At 45.2% G+C, this 18,909-nt stretch overlaps 1 protein-coding gene across 1 annotated transcript in view; it reads left to right on the plus strand.

Annotated features, from left to right (window-relative positions):
• Positions 1-5,439: 5,439 nt before the first annotated feature.
• Positions 5,440-18,909, plus strand: part of tinagl1 (tubulointerstitial nephritis antigen-like 1) — a 37,148-nt gene continuing 23,678 nt past the window's right edge. Inside the window, exons 1-3 of the mRNA XM_042077656.1 lie at positions 5,440-5,785; positions 11,184-11,503; positions 18,708-18,774. Of these exons, the coding sequence (XP_041933590.1) occupies positions 11,197-11,503; positions 18,708-18,774 (374 nt within the window). The 5' untranslated portion in view covers positions 5,440-5,785; positions 11,184-11,196. The remainder of the gene's footprint in view (positions 5,786-11,183; positions 11,504-18,707; positions 18,775-18,909) is intronic.

The raw sequence follows: 18,909 nt of genomic DNA on the forward strand, positions 1-18,909 counted from the left end.
TGTTATTTTGAAGTGTTAAAAAACATCGTTGTTTTAGAATTTCTGAACAAAAGTGGTGATAATTGGGGGTGTTACGATACTCTGCACAGGATAGCACATTTGCACTCATAATTGTTTTCTAACTTTCAATTCAAGAATTCTCTGCATTTTTTTTTTTTTGAGAATAAGATGTTATTTGATGATAAGACATAATGTTTGGGAAAGAGTCATCTGTTGTATTTATCACAACATGGGGGTAATGTCACCTGACAACTTTCACCTCTCTTCTCTCTCTGTTTCTCTGTCTCTCTTTCTCTTTTTCTCACACACGAACACACACACACACACGCACACACACACACACACACACACACACACACACACACACACACACACACACACACACACACACACTGTCTTGTAGTTCTATAGTAATCAATGTTTCCAGATAGGTTTACTGTGTCAAGCTTGGCCCTTGGAGAGAAAATGTACTAATGTACTTTTTTGAGGACAAATTTTTACAGTGTTGTGGTGACCAAGGTTTTTGCCGAGGAGGTAATGGGGTTTAATTGTCTTAATCTGCATAATTCCTGAAGTGCAGAGGCGTTTTATATTTGCCCTTTTCTTTGCTTGTAAGAGCCACCTTCCCCTGAACTGTGTACTGTTAAACTTGTGGTGCTTGACTCATTATCTCTCTATCTCAATTACTCTCTCATACACACACACACACACACACACACACACACACACACACACACACACACACACACACACACCACCACTGTCGTGTCCATGGGGACGGGGTGCATGCTGGCGCAGTGTTTGGGGCGGGCCCCATGCATCTGGTCCCCGTGACGTGGCCCCCCATGAGAGGAGTCCTGGTGAGGAGCGGCTGGCCCAGCTGAATGGGACAGATTGTTCTGGAAGGGGCCGGCAAGTCTTTCGCGTGGGCCACGCTTACCCTTTTATCTCTCTCTCAGCTCCAGAGAAGCGGGGCCTGGCCCTCCATGACCTCTCTGATGTTCTACTCTTGCTTACACTTTTCTTCTCTCTCTTTCTCTCTGTTTCTCTCACTGTATACTTCTGTTCTTTTTTATCCTTCCCTCTCTCTTCCTCTTTAATCTCTAAACTTCGATTGGGGACAGTCTTCTGGTCCCTCTCTCTCTATGTTTTTCTTTCTTTCTTTCTTTCTTTTACTCAGACACATCCTCCTTACGCACAGTCTTATCACACTGATCTGTCTCTGTCTGTCACTCAGTCTCTACGGGCGTGTGACAACCCTCTGAGGTGTTGCCATGGGTAGCGTGACCTGATAATGGGCTCTAATTGTCAGGAACTGTCTCATTGCGTTTCTCCTTTTCCCTTTCTCCTGTCCTTGGAGAGGGAGAGGGGTCACTGAGTGACAAAGCACATGTGGTAGATGTCCGCTGACTGCTGTTGAGTCATTAGCTCACTTCCATTACCTCCCACACAATCAGGCACACACACACACAAACACACACAAACACACACACACAGTGTTTGCACTGAACACACACACAAACGCAGCATTTTGAGGTTACGAAATCTATACACTAAGTGGTCTCAGTTTCACATGCTCTGATTCACACCCTCAGTAACAAACTCAGTGCACGTGTGTTCAGTGAATCACTCGACATGGCCTCCTCACCCACCTCACTGATTCAGACTGGGAGGGCGGCTAATTATTGAGCCAATTGTTGGGGGCCAAGGATGGGGGGGGGGAGGGGGTTCTGGTCAGGCTTCAGCCCACACATGTGGTTACAATTGCATGTCTGTGGTTTTACGGTAAAGAAGTAGTACACACACACACTGACTCAGAGGGAGCCCCACCATTCACTGATATGATTGAACTGGTGCAGATTCGCTGTGGTGCAGTGACTCATGACAGACATGGTACACAGAGAGGCTACTGGTCATCCCAGAGGCATGGTGAGTACACACAGGCGGACTTTGAGAAGATAGGCATCAATTATTTAGTTACTGTAAATCATCAGTCATGCATAAAAAATGCCATTGTAGTAATTTTGAAAATGAAAAGCCAATTGAATTTCGTTTAAAAGACAAAGCATGTGAAAAATATAATAATAAAAAATATAATAATAAAAAATACAAAAGCAAATTGTGAGACAATTCTCTTTTATTATCTCTTTCATCTCTTTTTGGTTGGGCCTGCTGTTGTGAAATGGGGTTGACAACATTACAGATTTATAAAAAAAAAACTCTGACTGCAAGCACAACCTTTGGAGTTGGAGTTGATGCTATGAATTTAATACATATTTTAAGATATTTTAAGGTTTTTTTTTTTGGTGGTGGTGGTGGTGGGGGGGTTGATACCCAGAGAACCCCAAATTGACCAGATGATCAGGTAGGCCTAGAATAGAATGATAGAATAGAATGAATGCAAGAATGAATGGAAGTGGTTCTTGTGTATGTTGGCATAAACACTGATACAACAGTATGTCATGACAAGGCTTGTACAGCTGTGAAATCATAAAGGAAAATTATTGTGCAAGGGCGCTACTGTGAAGGTGCTGGTATGCATGCGTTGTATGGCTGTCCCATAGACCCTCTGAGTGAGTGGCAGTCATTGGAAGAAAATGTTACAGCATGGAAATAAGATGTTGCAAAACCTGTGATCCAATAACCTTCTTGAATATAACCTTGTGTTAAAACAGTGCCTAATTTTGAAAGAATTTTATAGGAACACGATGGATAGTTACATTTTAATGGCTGTTCTTTAGTAATGACACCTACAGTAAGAACACATAAATAACACAAAGGCTGTGCAATGTGCTCATTATGCAGTCATGACTTTGAGCAAAGAATGTGCAAAACCCTTGTACACGTGCACAGGAACACACATGTGTATAAGAGATTGTGTGAGTGTGTGTGTGTGTGTGTGGGTGTGTGTCTTCAAATAGTGTCCTGTCAAAAGTGAGTGGACCCCTATCGTCTTGTGTCCTCCCCAAACACACCCACCCCCACCCACTCTCTCCATCAGAGTGTGAATTATTGATTCTCTGCTCTCTAATCGTCACCCACCGGAGTGGGGTGGGGGCGTGGGTGGGTGTGCTGTAGAATCTGAACAGTCTCTGTCTGGAAATTCTCTCCCCTAAAGACAAAAAGAGGCCAAGGGACAATATTATACTAGCGACAATATAGTAAAATGCTCACTGCATAGCACTTAAAATATGACACCTAGTCAGCCGGGGAGTTTTGAACATTCTAACAAAAGATTCTGTTCAGCAACAATTTGAGATTCAAAACCTTATAGGCCCTTCAGCAGCAGGTAAAACGTCACATCAGTGTGACGAATATCGACCAGTTAGCGTTCTAAAGAATTTCTGGGTTCATCAAATTCAACACAGAATTTTAGAACACTAAATTGTGGTGGAACGGAATCTTTTGTTAGAATGTTCAAAACTCCTCTGATGAAGGAAAGATGCCATCTCACTTCCACAGCACCTGACATACCTCATATTAAAATTGCTATTGAAAAAATATTACAGAATTATCAGCTGAATAGTTCAATACAGTCACAGCAATTCATTCTGTTTTTAAATCTAACCTGACAAGCAAACACATGTACCACCCACATGTACCACTCATCATCTCTAGACCAGCCATGATAATTAGAACCCTCAGTAGGGTAAAAACAGATATATTTTCACAAACTACAAGAAGATAGCGTTCGTTGCTTGGGTTTGTTGTCCTGAAATGAGGGTCAGAAGAAGTGGCCTTACTGAACTCTGTGTGTTTTGGGGGTGGGGGGGGGGGGGGTGGTAGGAATGCAGTTGTCTGCCTGACCACGGGGAGGAGAGGCTGACAGCGCAGCTGTTGTGGACAGGGCAAGTGTGTGTGTGGACAAGTAAGCCACCAAGATCACCTCTCTCTGTCAAGTGAAAACTGTTGGGAGAGAAGTTATGGGAAGAGTGGGAGAGAGAGTTTGGAAAGACAGAAAGAGAAAGAGAGGAATAGGGAGAGGGGAAAAGAGTGAGAGAGAGAGAGAGCGAGAGAAAGAGAGAGAGGAGAGAGAGAGTCTGATTATGAGAGAGAGTGCGAGAGTTAGTGAATGAGTGAGTGAGCATGTGTGTGTGTGTAAGAGAGAGAGAGAGAGAGAGTAGTAAAAAAACAATAATTTCAACAATAAAATCAACAGTAATAAGACGAAGAAACAATACAGGGAGTAGATTACAGGTAGACACCCTCAGGTAGACACAGATTACAGGTAGACACCCTCTATCTAAATGAGGTCTAAGGTAGGTATAACTCTCTTTCTGTCTCTCTCTCTAACTTAATGTAATTCATCTCTTTTTCTCTATATATCAAATCTCAATGACACCACAGAGGTTCTCTCGACCTGGTGGCTTGGTTTTCACTCTGACATACACCATCAACTGTGAGACCTTATACAAAGAGATGTGTGCCTCTTCTAATACTATCCAGTGATTGCATTTATGCACAGGTGGGCTCCAATCAAGTTGTAGAAGCATCTCAAGATGATTTTAAGATGAGTCGGAAACATAATGAAATGTGGAAAAAGTGAAGCGCTGTGAATACTTTCCGTATGCATTGTATATTGACATAAATGAATAAAGTCCTTTTAGCCAAACCTGCAGGTATGGCATATTACATATCGTAATTTTGTGGAGAGTAGTATTCAATAAAAAACAATAAAACAAACAAACAATACAGTAGATAAACAACAGCTTCTATCTAAATGAGCTAATTTAAGGTAAGCATATATCTCTGTGTCTGTCTGTCTGTCTCTCTCTCTCTCTCTCTCCATTTCTCTCTCTCTCTTTCTTGGCCAGACTGCTGGCCAGCTGAGTGTCACCTCTGCAGCTGCAGGGAGAAGAGGGAAAGCACACACAGCGGTCAAAACACCTTGGAGCTTCTTCTTCTCTTCTTCCCTTTCAAGAGGAAGGCCAGAATGCTGGAGATTAATGTACAAGAAAGGGGGCTTGAGATAGCTGAGAGGACTGTGTGTGTGTGTGTGTGTGTGTGTGTGTGTGTGTGTGTGTGTGTGTGTGAGAGAGTGTGAGTTTGTGCTGCCTACATTGCATTCCTGCCCTGCAAATCTGATGGGAGGACTATGAAAGGATCACCTGAGAAAGCCCCACGTCAGAGGTGAAGGGGGGGGGGGCAAAACTGTTGGGAGAGAAGTTATGGGAAGAGTAGGAGAGAGCTTGTGCTAAGGAGAGAAAGAGAAGGAGAGGAATAGAGAGGAATAGAGAGGGAGAGAGGAAGAGAGAGAAAGAGAGGGAGAAGCAAGACAGTAGTACGGAGACATTACGATAAGAGAAGTAAGTGAGTGTGTGTGTGTGTGTGTGAGAGTGAGAGAGAGAGAGAGAAAGAGAGAGAGACAGAGAGAGAGAGGGGAGGGGTTGGGTAGGAGGGCTTGTCCGCTCTCCTGGCTCTATATAGAGACGGCAGTGCGCTAGTCAGCCAGAGCGGAGAGTGACTGAGTGACTCGCAGGGCAGCAGAGAGGGGGAGAGAGAAAGAGAGAGAGAAAGAAAGAAAGAAAGAAAGAAAGAGAAAGGGAAGGAAAGTGAACACGGCAAAGGAGTGAGCCTGAAACCTGAAGCCTTTCTCCACCTGCATTTGTGTGTGTGTGTGTGTGTGTGTGTGCTGTGTGTGTTGAGTTGTTTTTGACACAGCCACAACAGAGTTAGATTGGAGCGCACACACCACAAGCGAAGGAGTTGTTTGCCATTGGATTTATAGCAACAGGAGAGTGATACAGAGAGGCAGATTTATTTTCTTCTGCAATCGCAACAGAAGGTAAGCCCACCTTCCTCTTTCTTTTCCCTTCCTTGTAGTGCGCTGTTTTCATTTAAGCCTCCAGCGTCTGTCCAATATCCTGGGCAGAAAACAGGTGCACATTGCAGACTGCTGCAACATGTCCTATTTCTACACAGTATACTTCACAGCAAACTTAGGGGCGTTTTAGAGTTTTTGTCTCTGGGTCTGGTCAAGAATATGTCTCATTGCCAGCATTGTTATAATTCGTTGATAAATCAATGAAGATTGTTGACATATAGAAACTTTACCTAGAGTGTCATGGGTCTTAAAAGAAATGATATTATGAGTTGCACCACAGTTCATAAATACTTTTTTTTTTTTTAAAGACTTAATGCTCTGTGCTTACAGTAACATTAAACTAGACTAAATATCTGGCTATCTAAGGAATACATTGTTGTAAATCTTCAAAAAACTTTCTAGCTGTTTCTTACCAGAAATAGCTCATCCACATGAGCTGTCCTCAACCTGAGAAGCACATTAGGCAGTGTGGGGTTCCTGTATCAGATACTACTGTGCGTGATAAACATCAGCTGAGATTAGGAGAGGTGTCTGGTACATTGTAGGTCTAACAAGCCCCAGAGCTTGTTTTTACAGTGAGACACGGCAGCCGGGTTAATGCCTGGCTGCAAATCTTGCTGCGGACACGGAACTCTCTAGAAGCACTTGACTTGACTTCATTCCCCTGCTGAGTGAAGCAATGTTTCAAAGTTCAAAAAGTTTAAAAATGTGTGTAGATGAGCCATGAGCTGTATTTGTAGGTGTGTTTGAGTGTGTGTGTGTGTGTAAGAGTGAGAGAGAGAGAGAGAGAGAGAGAGAGAGAGAGTCAGTGAGTGAATATCCCTAACTTGTTTGCTTCAAACAACCCCTATTTGGATGTTACAAATTGCACAAATCCACTTGTGCATGGCTGAGCCTCCTTCCCCCCGTCTTTCCCTGTCTCCACCCCTTATAATATATCATCATTTACTCAAATCCCATTCAAGGCCTCCCCTGAACTGAAGCCAATTCATCTAGTTTATTTACAACAGCATGACACACATACTGAGGCTAGACTAGAACATCTCCAGATAAAGAGGTGTGGAAAGAAGCCTCCCAATACAGATACACTGTATTACTGTGCTGAGATCAGTTTTAGGGTCAAAGTGGTAAGTTTGAAGCTGTGTTGAGATAAGTTGGAGCTTCAGGGTTTGGTGGAGTGGTCAGTCAGAGTGAGGGTGTAGGCCAGACACCTCTGTGTGTGTGTGTGTGTGCGTGTGTGTGTGTGTGTGTGGGGGGGGGGGGTTGAATTAGCTGTCTCTCTCCGGTCCATCTGTCCACTTTTGAAGATCTTCTGTGTGGGGGGATTCAGTTACGGGTCACCAACTGTGTGTGTGTGTGTGTGTCTGGGTGTGTAAATGGCTGTGTGTCTCTTTCTTTCTCAGACAATCTCTCTCTGTATGCATATACGTCTGTGAGAGTGCATGTGTGTGTGTGTCTGTGTGTCTGTGTGTGTGTGTGTGTGTGTGTGTGTGTTTGTGTGTGTGTGTGCGTGTGTGTGCTTGCGTGTGCTTGCGTGTGTGAGCAGCAGCTAGTCTTCTCACTGACAATACTGGGAGTCACGCAACACAGTGCATCCCCACCCAGAGTTCAAGGAACGCTGAAATCTCCCAATCCATCTCCATAGGATGCGGCCAGCCAATCAGACAGTGCTTCCTCTGAGCAATCAATCTGGGATGAGCTAATCCAGGCAGCCTAAGGTGTGTCCAGCAGGCACACATGATTCATTTGCCAAACGCACACAAACACAATTATATGGAAGGCAAACAGGAGGATGAAGGAAAAGAAAACGATTGCTTCTCGTCCACATTCATGTGTTCAGAAGCTCTGTTTGAAAGAGACCTTGCACTGACCACATGACCGGCAGGAGAGATTAGAGCGTTGTATATTTAGTTTCCCATTAAGCAGCGGCAGTGTGTATTAGACGTAGCAGCGGAGCGGGTGGTTGGTAGGGAGTGCCCAGCGCCGGTGCAGGTCACCCGAGTTCAGCCTCACCGCTGCACTGCCATTCACTCGGGCCGAGGAGTCCTGATAGGACGGAGGCTAGTTAGCGCGTTAGCGAAGGGCGTGATGGAGAGAGAGCAGAGGGATAAACAGAGAGAGTGAGAAAAGAGAGAGAGAGAGAGAGCAAGAGAAAGAGAGAGTGCAGAGATCACAATGTGCAGAGTGCAGTGTAGAGATCACAATGTTCTCAGTTGCACCTGGTTTGTTTACCACCGGTGCCTCTGCACAATAGCAGTCACTGGAGTGTTCAAGAGGCCTTGTGCCACCACAATACACCACCTAACATGTGTGAACGGGCTTCTGTATGTGTATGTGTGTGGGTGACCAGGGGAGTGTGACAGGGAGTAGGTGACTTAGAGTTTGTGCCTTCAGGAAAGAATGTGTGTGTGTGTATATGTGTGTGTGTGTGTGTGTGTGTGTGTGTGTGTGTGTGTGTGTGTGTGTGTGTGTGTGTGCTTGGGTGTGTGTGCGCTTGCAAGCGCTTGCATATGCTCGACTGCTGGTCTAAAGGCACAGTCATGCAGAAAACTGCACCGCAAGGGACTTTTTTCTGGTGTCGGGGGCCTTTATCTGCCGGATGACGACGCCATTGTCCCTCCAGCGGCTGATTGGATAATTAATGATACTATTTATGTAACCCCTTCCCCGCCTCTTCCCCTGCTCTGCCCCGCCCCTTTTCTCCTCCTCCTGGAAACTGGACCCTGCCAACAGGCAGTTCCACCACAGTCACATGTGGCACTGCGCCATTGTTCTCTGGCCAGGGGTAGACGGGGCAATAAACTACGCACCAGTGAGCACAGGATGGCTAATCGTGGGTAGTCACAAAGCAACGCCATGGCAGAGGTCATAACAACACAGGACTAGGGAGAGAGAGAGAGAGAGAGAGAGAGAGAGAGAGAGAAAGAAAGAAAGAAAGAGGTGCTGAAACATACCTAGCTGTCCCTGTGGTAAACATGCTTGGGTAGTGGAGGAAGTGTGGTGTAGTGAAGCTAGAAGGCACATGTGGCTGGGACTGGCGTGAGTTGTGACAATTTTGTTTCCCTTATTAGTTGGACAGTGGCGTTCCTGATAAGTGTGTCTGGTCTGGTTGGCTTTTGTGACAGCAGGAAGTTTGGTCTGTTTCCTTTCCCTGATAATGTTAGGCACTCCCCTGTTGACACTAAGCCCTAATGTTAGCTACTGCAGACTAACCATGCCCTGATGGAATGGACAGTTCCTGATAGCAGACTAAGGGCCAGATCTGCCCTGAGTCTGGCCCAGATCTGGCTCAGACAAGGGTTTGTGTACATTCCACAGTCACCTGCCATCTGGTTGTTTCCCTTCCCATGGTTCTGTTCAGTAGGAAAATATGAGGTCTGTTTTTGTGTCTGTCACATTCTGACTTTTTATGAGTGTTTTAATAAGGTGCCAGTGGAATACATTGTGAACACCTGTCCTGTAGAATGAGCCTTGAAAACCTCAGTGCCTCAAGACACGATAAATCATAATCAATGCATTCTTTGATATGAGATTATAGTGTTGTGTGTCAGATTGTGTGACAAACATTCATTTCATTTTAATTAAAATCAGAGGGATATACATCAATGCTGGCCATATGAATTATGACAATGAGTGAAAATAGCCAAATGGATTGCATATGTGACGAACTTGATGAAAGTGCCTGTCAAACACATAAACTCCAACTTTAAAAGGTCACATCAGATTATGATATTACACACAATAAAACATCTTATCTAGTTCTGCGCCATGAGAGAGCAGACAGTCTCACAGACTGAGGGTCTCCATTTGAGTTCAGTGGCTCCATCTGAATTCGTCATGGGATTGCAAACATTGCATTTGTGCTTTCATATCATTTCAAAGACTTTTTTACTAACTGTCTTTTCTTTCAGACTGCTTTGTAACCTACCCCCATCTCCTGACATGTTTAAATATGTATTCCTATTGTCCAAACGTGGACCATTCATCGCTATTGTGTGATTATTTAGAGAACCGACGGCCCTATAGCCACATTAGAACATAAACTAATGTAGAGTTGAGCTCAGCTGCGTGGGGTGATTAAAAACCCTGAACACTGTGCAAATAGGACTGCTTGTCACTATTATTAGTTTCCTGGAAGAAAACCAACAATCAAAGACTTGAAAGAGCTATGTTGATGTTGAAAAGCCTAGCAGAGTTCCAATGCATTTAAGTAGCAAAGGGCACTGCCTTGTTGTTCCAGCCAATTCCCACTGACGAAAAGGCAAAGAGAAAAAAATAAAAAAGAAGAAAAAACGTGTCAAAAGCAAATGTTTTTATTACGTTCTCACAGGAATCTTAATTTACATGCATGAGAAACCACAACGATCTTAAAACCTTTTGCACGTTCTGTTCCTGCCCTGGCCGCTGCACTTGAAGGTCAAGGAGATAGAATACAATGGGCTCTGCGTGTTGATCAAAGGTGTTTATATTTGAGGAGGACCTATCTGGCTGTTCAATGGAGCGGGAGTCGGAGCTCACTCGCCTCTTTAGGACGGCCATGTGAGAAATTAACGGAGGGTGTCGCAACCGGTCACGTTGCCCTCCCCCCGGATCTCCGCTGCTCCCCGGCCGTCACATGCCCAAGTGCCCGTTCTGCGCTATGCTCGGCTGCTGTTGCTGTTTCTCTGTTGCTGCTGGTGTGTGTCATGACAAACACAAACTATGTGCCGGCTGGTGGATGGAAGCAATGTGCCCGCCTGCTGGGAGACTGTGGTTTCCAAGGAAAGACGACTGGACACGTAAAGAATCACGGCATGCCAGATTGTGCAAGAAGATAAACCAACCTGGAGAAGTCCTTTTGTCCAAATTCCTACTGGCCTGACGGGTGTGGCAGCGATGTGGAAGGGAGTCAACTTAAGGCTAGAGTCACTTGGTCGGCCCTGCTACTAATTTGTTTCTTATATTATCCAATATTATCCAGCTTGTTCCATGCTCCATGCGTGTTAAGATGTATGGGCCATGTAGGCTACCAGTGCTGAAGCTTTAGAGAACTACTGCCATGTTTTTGGCCCATTCATGCATTACACCAAACTGTTTTGCTCATTGCCACACTGCCCATGGCTTTGGACCATTAGCAAGTTAAGACGGTTAACTTTGAAACATTTCAAGGGTTTATCTTTAAACAGTCTGAACTTTGACCTTTCATCTCTGACCAGGAGCCATGCCCGAGCATGCTTGCCTGTCAGGTTTTGATCGGATCAGATAACTGACCTCATAACCGACCACACATACTCTCTCTCTCTCTCTCACACACACACACACACACACACACACACCCCTCATATCTCATATTGATCCTCTCCCTCCCTGCACTCCACAGGTGAGCTGTCATTATGAGGCCGCTGGCGTTGCTGGGAGCGCTTCTCCTTCTCGTTGTCCTGGTGCAGGACGGGAGCGCCTGGGGAGGGTCGTCGCGCAGCCGACGCGACCTCAACAACCCCCTGCACCGGGGCGGCATCCGCGACCCATACGGCTCATACTGCGAGCGGCGCGGCGGCTGCTGCCCAGGCCGTGACGACCAGTGCACGGTGCCCTACCTGGACACCATCTGCTACTGCGACCTCTTCTGCAACCGCACCGTGGCCGACTGCTGCCCCGACTTCTGGGGACACTGCCTGGGCGTGTCACCGCCACACATTGGTAAGCAGTGAGCCCCCAGTGAATGTGTTTATGTGTGTGTGTATGAGAAAGAGAGAAAGAGAGAGTGTGTTTATGTGTGTGTGAGCATATGTGAGTGCAAGTGTGTGAGTGTGTGTACCGTGGGGTAGGGGGATTATGCAGGGGATTTTGAGGGATTTGTTCAGGGATTTTTTTGGGGGGGGATTTGTTTTAGTGGTATGGCTGCAACATTAGCAATGTGGTGGAAACAGTCACGCCCTAACCAAAAGGCGAGTATAATTCAGTCTACCAGGGACCTCACACACGTTTATTACTGTGTGCACACGTGAAATATGTGTGTGTGTGTGTGTGTGTGTGTGTGTGTGTGTGTGTGTGTGTGTGTGTTTCACTGAGCTACTGTCCATGAGGGCATACAACATTTTGATAGAACACCTGAAGGGAACGTTAGAGACACGATAGCCTACAACTGCATGGCAAGGACAAAAGACAGTAGCCTACAGCGACGTCGTTGACGACAATAACAGGAGTATTTAATAAATTGTTAGCCAACACGGTTTTCTGTTCATTGATAGCCTTCATGACCTGCTGAGCTCGCTAATATTTGCTGAGCATATATGCCTAGAGAAAATGAAAAAGAAGTAAACCCAACTTTGTTCCAAGCTCCTTACGTAAATGCGACACATGGGGAGAGGATGCTTTTGGAAAAAATAAACCATGAAAAAATGAACCAACTTCACTGTTGTTGATGTTAGTATTTTGTTTGTTGCTTAAAAACGTTGTATGATCTTGAAGTGTTGAATTAGCCTACTGAATTGGCTGGTAGCCTACCATAAAGTTTGTGCATGCTCTCTCTCTCCAACGCAAACCAGATTTGGGGTTCTATAGCTAATTCTGGTACATAACTTTGAAAACAGATAAATGTGTTTATTTGAAGCACACATACAAATACTGTAGGCTAGGTCAATTTCAAGTGCGCACTTACGTGACTAGCCTACTTCAAGTATTAGCCTATGCACAATAGATTTCTATTCTTTAGCCTACATAATGCATAGGCTACACTTTGTAAATAAAAAGCAGCTGTGACAGGCAGCGGCCGCATATTCTGCGTCATATCTCGCATCTTGTGAACTCTACAAGCCCCCACCCCTTACTCGACAACCACACGGAGATTCTGTAATGTGCGTGTATGTCGTTCACACATAGGGGAGACCGGGGCTGGTTGGAACAGGGGCAGGTTGAAACACTGTTAATATCCAGGTTACTAGAGGGAGCTGCAACAAAATTCCAACACTAAACTGACGGCCTTATTGAGTAGAGTAAACTCACGTATGTAACTGGTCTCCAGGTCATTAACCCTTTAGGTGAGAACAACATTTTAATTTTGTAGTGTCAAAACTTAGAATATGCACCTCCCACTAAATACATCCTAGAAGGGTAATAGTTAGGGATATATAAAAAATATTCATTATAATTGATTGCTAGGGGACTCATCTATATCCTACGTCCGTTTAAGGTCAGTATTAGGTCCGCAGGTTAGCATCATATCTGAATCATCCGAAGGGTAGGACCTCCGTTTGACAAACCTCCTCATATACTCCGGAGGTTATATATGAAAGCGCTTTAGTCACACACACTCCATAAAATGGCTGCATTCTTAATCTTCCAAATGCAAATGGTACAGTACAAATAGCGCACATTCAGCAAGCACATGATAGAAGCGGATGTTTGCATTTGCTTCACGGCCATCTTTAACTGAAAACAAGCCTCCCACTCTGGCTGGCAGCTTCCCTCTATTGTGTCTCCGCTGTGAGGAGTCTGCCAGCTCTGGGGTGCGACGCCTCGCCTGGACTCGCTAGAAGTCTACCTGAGAACACAGGGGCCAGGGAACAGTGGGCCTTCTTATTGGGAGGAAAAAAAAGGAAAAGGGTGGTGAGATGAATGGAGGTCAGAAGAAGGAATGTCTGTAATGTTAAGAGGGGCAGAGATGGGTGGGGGGGGGCTACACTGTATGTTCTATGTTTTGGCAACACTGTTTCCTTTTCAATGGTCATGCCAATAAAGCGTATTGAACTGAATTAAATTCAGAGAGAGAGAGAGAAAGGAAAGAGAGAGAGAGAGAGAGGAGAGAGAGAGTGAGAGAGACAGTGGGCAGAGTGAGGTTAGGACAGGTATGCACGTGCGTGGAGGTCGGTCAGGCATTTAGCGTCTGCCTGAGGAGGGGGTGGGAAGGGGCTGCAGGGCAGGAGAGGGGTGGGGCTCACAGGTACAAGTGTGGGGCTAAACCCTTGGTCACACCTCAACTGGCCAGAGGGCAATAACCTCCCTGTCCCTCACAGTCATTTTTTCCCCACACTCTTTGGCAGTCTCTGCCTGATGCCGTGCGAGTGCAAAAAAATATTTAGGCGCACTGGTGCGAATGACTTCTAACCATGTCAATGTTTGTCTATAAAATACACCGCAACATCGAGAAACATTACTGGTGCAAACCATAGAATCACGTCGCGAATGCAGCATAAGAACTACACCTCCCATCAACGTTAGCAGTTTCGCGTTGTGACTCGCTAGTAGTCGCTTCTATCAAATCCAAGAGCGCGCAGAAAAAGTGGAAAGTTAGACTAGCCAGCCAAGATGCAAAGATTGAAGAAATTAGTTCTTCTATCCACCGAATTCATTGGATATAGGAGGAACAGGATGAGATTCTGAGAATGCAGTGAGAGAAGGAAAGGTAACCTAACATGCCTTTTAGCCCAGTTGATGTATTGGCTGCAATATGCAAAATATAGCTGTAGCGAACCGGCACAAAAGTAGCCTCCCGTAATACTCCCATTTTATTCAAAAGTAGAACGCTACTGACAACTCCAGGCTTCCACGCATGCTTGTTTGTTTACACCGAATACAAGCTGGAGTGCAAAACGAAAGTAGGCATAACGTTTGCCTACTGCCCCCATCAATGCAGATATTTCAAATAAACACTAAAAGTATGAAACATATATCCTTGATTAGCCTATGTTGGGTTTTGTGGAAGAGAAAATGGACTGTTTAAGTAGTAGTATTAGGCAGTATGGTATAGGTCACCATGGGCATATTTGGATTAGCTATAGATTGATTCACAAATAAATAAATTAGCCTACATTTGGCAGGATACTTAATAAACAGGCTAAATGCAAATATGGCAATGTATTATATTATTTTACATTAACAAAATGTAGGAAAATAGAACAGACTGAAAATAAAGTAGGCATTGACCTTTGAAATCCTGTTTCCTGTAGCCTAAATGTTGTCAGTCATTCTTAATATTTGCAATTGGTGCACTGGCATGTTTAACTGTTAGCTGCAGTATAATGTTACATTAAGTTAAGTACAGAACTGACTGTGCGCCCAAATATTTGTCTGTGCTCCTAAATGTTTTAATTTGGGCGCACAAGTGCTCCTGAAAATAAATGTTAGTGTAGAGCCCTGGCCTTGCTGTTTCTCTCCGACAGGCTCTTTGCATCTCTCTTTCTTTGAGGTGTTTTTAATCTCTCTTTCTTTCTTTCTCTCTCTCTCTTCATCTCTGTTTCTTAGAGATGCACCAATATGGAATTTTAGGGCCGATAACGATAACCGATATTTATTGGTTTGTTGTGGCCGATACCGATACGATAACCGATAATATTACTCTTGAAAAAAAATTGTGAAAAGTGATTTGGGGAAAGCATTTAATAAGCATAATTTTATTGCAGTAATTTTACCTACCACCAAATGATGGACAGAACTCAATAACATAACAGTAGCCTAGCCCTACAGTATGTGTGGCTCCTTTAAGTGAACCTGACGTCAGTGAATTGCGAGTGAGTGGCTAGAGAGTTGGAATCGTTTTCATTTAGGACTAAACGCTCATAAACGGCTCAGCTTGGAATAAGCTACAGTATAGCGACCAAATCAGAGTTTGTGAGGGAAACTTAGGTTTAGTTTCAACTGCGGGTAACTGAATAAAGCTGCAACTCCTCAGACTGTATCTTATGTCCGTCTACTCTGTTGCGCACAACCTGCTGCAGCAGAAATGGAAGGAGTTAGCCCCGAATGTTTTAATAACTTATTATGATGACCTGTCTGGAACTGAAGCACGAATGGTTAGCATATTTCTAGGTAATAATACAAAACCCAAGCTAAAGTAATGCAAATATAATACTAAAACACAACTTAGAACTAGGCCTACTTATGTACTCGTCCCACTAACGAGTTTGTTTATTTGTTTCCCCGACCAGCGCGGCAAAGTGCAAACACACCAGCACAAGACGGCTCTAGATAGGGCTGAGCTCCGCTCTGTTAAGGTTAAATGGCGGATCATTAACGAGAGGATTTTGAGATGCACAGATTCCCAAATGAACACATATCCACAGATTTTGTTAGAGTGGTGAAATACATTCACACCGCTGACATTATATTGAGGAAAAAGTATAGCCAACCAAGCTCAAGTAGCTCAGTGTAGCCAGACGGACCTTATGTAGGCCTAATTAGGACTTAATTAGGACCTAATTAGGACTTTAAAAAATATCGGCGCAAATTATCGAATTCTGTTATCGGACCGATAATAATATTTTCATTTTTTCACTTATCGGCTAATAATATATCGGCCGCTGATAAATCGTGCATCCCTACTGTTTCTCTCTGGTAATCTCCTTAGCCCTAGATCTCTCTTCCTCTGCCTCTAACTCTCACTCGCAGGGTTTCCCTCTCTCCATTGCTCTGCTACTTTCCTCCTCTCTCCATTGCTCTGCTACTTTCCTCCCTCTCTCCATTGCTCTGCTACTCTCCTCCCTCTCTCCATTGCTCTGCTACTGTCCTCCCTCTCTCTCCAATCTCATCCTCTCCCTCCCCCGCCTGTCACACACTGATATTGTACACACTCTAACTCTCTCCTTCTCACCCTCCCTCCCTCTCTCACACATTCCTTATCTCTCTCAGGGGCCCTGTGAGTACAGGAGGAGGCAGGGAGGATGCTGGGAATGTCCTCCCGCTGCTAATCTCTAGCAGGTAGCCTCCTGGTAGCCCCAGCAGTTCCACCCTGCCTTACCCCACAACTTCCCTGCCTAAACTGCCATGCCCTGCCCTGTTTCAGACCTGTTTCAGGCCCCAACACACACACACAGACACACAGACACACAAACACACACACACACTCCACAGGCAACAGCACACAACACAGCTGCTTCATTCATTTATTCATTCATTCAGTAAATCATCATTTGAATTGATTTCAGGGGGAGAGAGAGAGAGAGAGAGAGAGAGAATGACTCGATCTGCATCTGGCCAGTTGCTCCCCTGGCAGTGGGTTGGCAGCAGGTGGCCAGAGCCCCTGGGATGGACGGCTGCTGCTGTTGCTTGTGGTGGTGATGCTGGTGGTGGTGGTGGTGGTGGTGGGGTTATTGGATGGGTCATCACCAGGACAGATGGTGGTGACTGGGTGGATGAGTCAACACTTGCAGACAGGGCTGGCAGTGGGTCAAGCTGAGAGATGATAAATTGGCCTGAGTGCTTACAGCCACTACTCAAAGCTGCCACTTGTCTGGGAGGGAACGAGGGAGAGGAGGAAACAGAGGAGGGAAGGAAGGAAGGAGGGAAAGAGCGAGGGATGATAGCTGGGCTGACACAAGAACGCTCCCGATGTCCAAGGGGCGTAACCAGCAATGAAATTGAACTGGTAAATCAAACTCTTAATCCAATCTTTTCAGAAATATAGTAATCACATATTTCTTGTAAATTAAGTTTTTAAATGCAGTTGTTTACTAAATTCCCCCAAAATACATCTATTGAATAGAACACCATCAGCATTGCTGAAAGGAATCAAACCGGATATCCACAACATTCTATTTATGCAACTAGCGAATTGGTTGTGTTGATCAGCTCTGCTAACTGTACTTTTCTGTCTGTTATCATATAAATCCCGCCGCATGCTGGAAAAGCGGTTGTGGTTGGTACCTGTTTTTTTTTTTTGTGATTCGGGAATCAGCTTCAATTGGATGGTCTCCAGATAGACCTGCAGAGCAAATTCAAATGTGCTAACAGGTTCATCTAGGTTCACCCAGTCAAGAAAGATGAAGGAGAGGGTGAAGAATTTGGTTGGCACCAGCAAGGTAGTACTGGTTCCCAAAACCCCTCCCTCCACAAATTGTGAGAGAATGAAGGGGAAGAGGAGAGATAGAGAAAGGAGAGAGAGAGAGAGAGAGGTGAGTAGTGTGTTGAGGATGAAGCAGGCTCCTTAGTGGGTTCTGGCCTCTCGTGCCCAAGCGATGTGGCGGGCACACTAATTAAGCTCGTTAAGGCATGACAGGGGCACTGGATCCCTGGGAAAGCAGCGGAAAGGCCAAGAAAACATTCCAATGCAAGATTACCGCAGCTCACCGCTCCTCCTGCCTCACAGACTGGACAGTGTTATGGCTAACTCCCTAAGTCCTGTGTGTGACAGTGAGTGTGTGGGGATGTCTGTGTGTGTATGTGAGAGAGAAATAGAAAGAGAATAGAAAGGAAAGTTTCTGCATGCATCTGATATTAGTGCCCCATTATGTACTGTATGTAGGCTGTGTTATGGTCACATGTAAAAATACATTCTGTTGCACACTGTGTGTGTGTGCAAGCACACTCCACACTCCACACTCTAGAATGATCTCAACCACACTCCACACTCTAGAATGATCTCAACCACACTCCACACTCTAGATCTCAACCACACTCCACGCTGTAGATCTCAACCACACTCTAGACCTCAACCACATTCACCACTCTACAATGATCTCAACCACACTCCACACTCTAGAATGATCTCAACCACACTCCACACTCTAGATCTCAACCACACTCCACGCTGTAGATCTCAACCACACTCCACACTCTAGACCTCAACCACATTCACCACTCTACAATGATCTCAACCACACTCCACACTCTAGACCTCGACAACACCCCACACTCTAGACCTCGACAACACTCCACACTCTAGATCTCAACCACACTCCACACTCTAGACCTCGACCACATTCTAAACAGACTCCAGACCTACAGACAGACAGACAGACAGACAGACAGATTGAGTTGCAGTGAAGAGGGTGAGTGCACAGGAACAGACTGTGCCTGAGTCACCTCCCCGGTGGCATCGGAAGCCAAACAGGGATCAGAGTGCGTGCAGGAGCAGACAGGCAGCGGTCTTGACTCATAATGACTTCCCCTCCCCTCCCTCTGATTGCAGGTATATGCGAGAGGAACGGACACAGGTTCCACTCTGGGGCAACCTACAAAGAGAACTGCAATTTATGGTGAGTCGGAGTACACACACACACACACACACACACACACACACACACACACACACACACACATGCACGCACGCACAGGTACACAGAGTCTCCCCAGACAATATCCGCTCTGCTTTATAATAACATGACCTTTGT

The sequence above is a fragment of the Alosa sapidissima genome, chromosome 21 (assembly GCF_018492685.1).
Source record: "Alosa sapidissima isolate fAloSap1 chromosome 21, fAloSap1.pri, whole genome shotgun sequence".
Taxonomy (NCBI): domain Eukaryota; kingdom Metazoa; phylum Chordata; class Actinopteri; order Clupeiformes; family Clupeidae; genus Alosa; species Alosa sapidissima.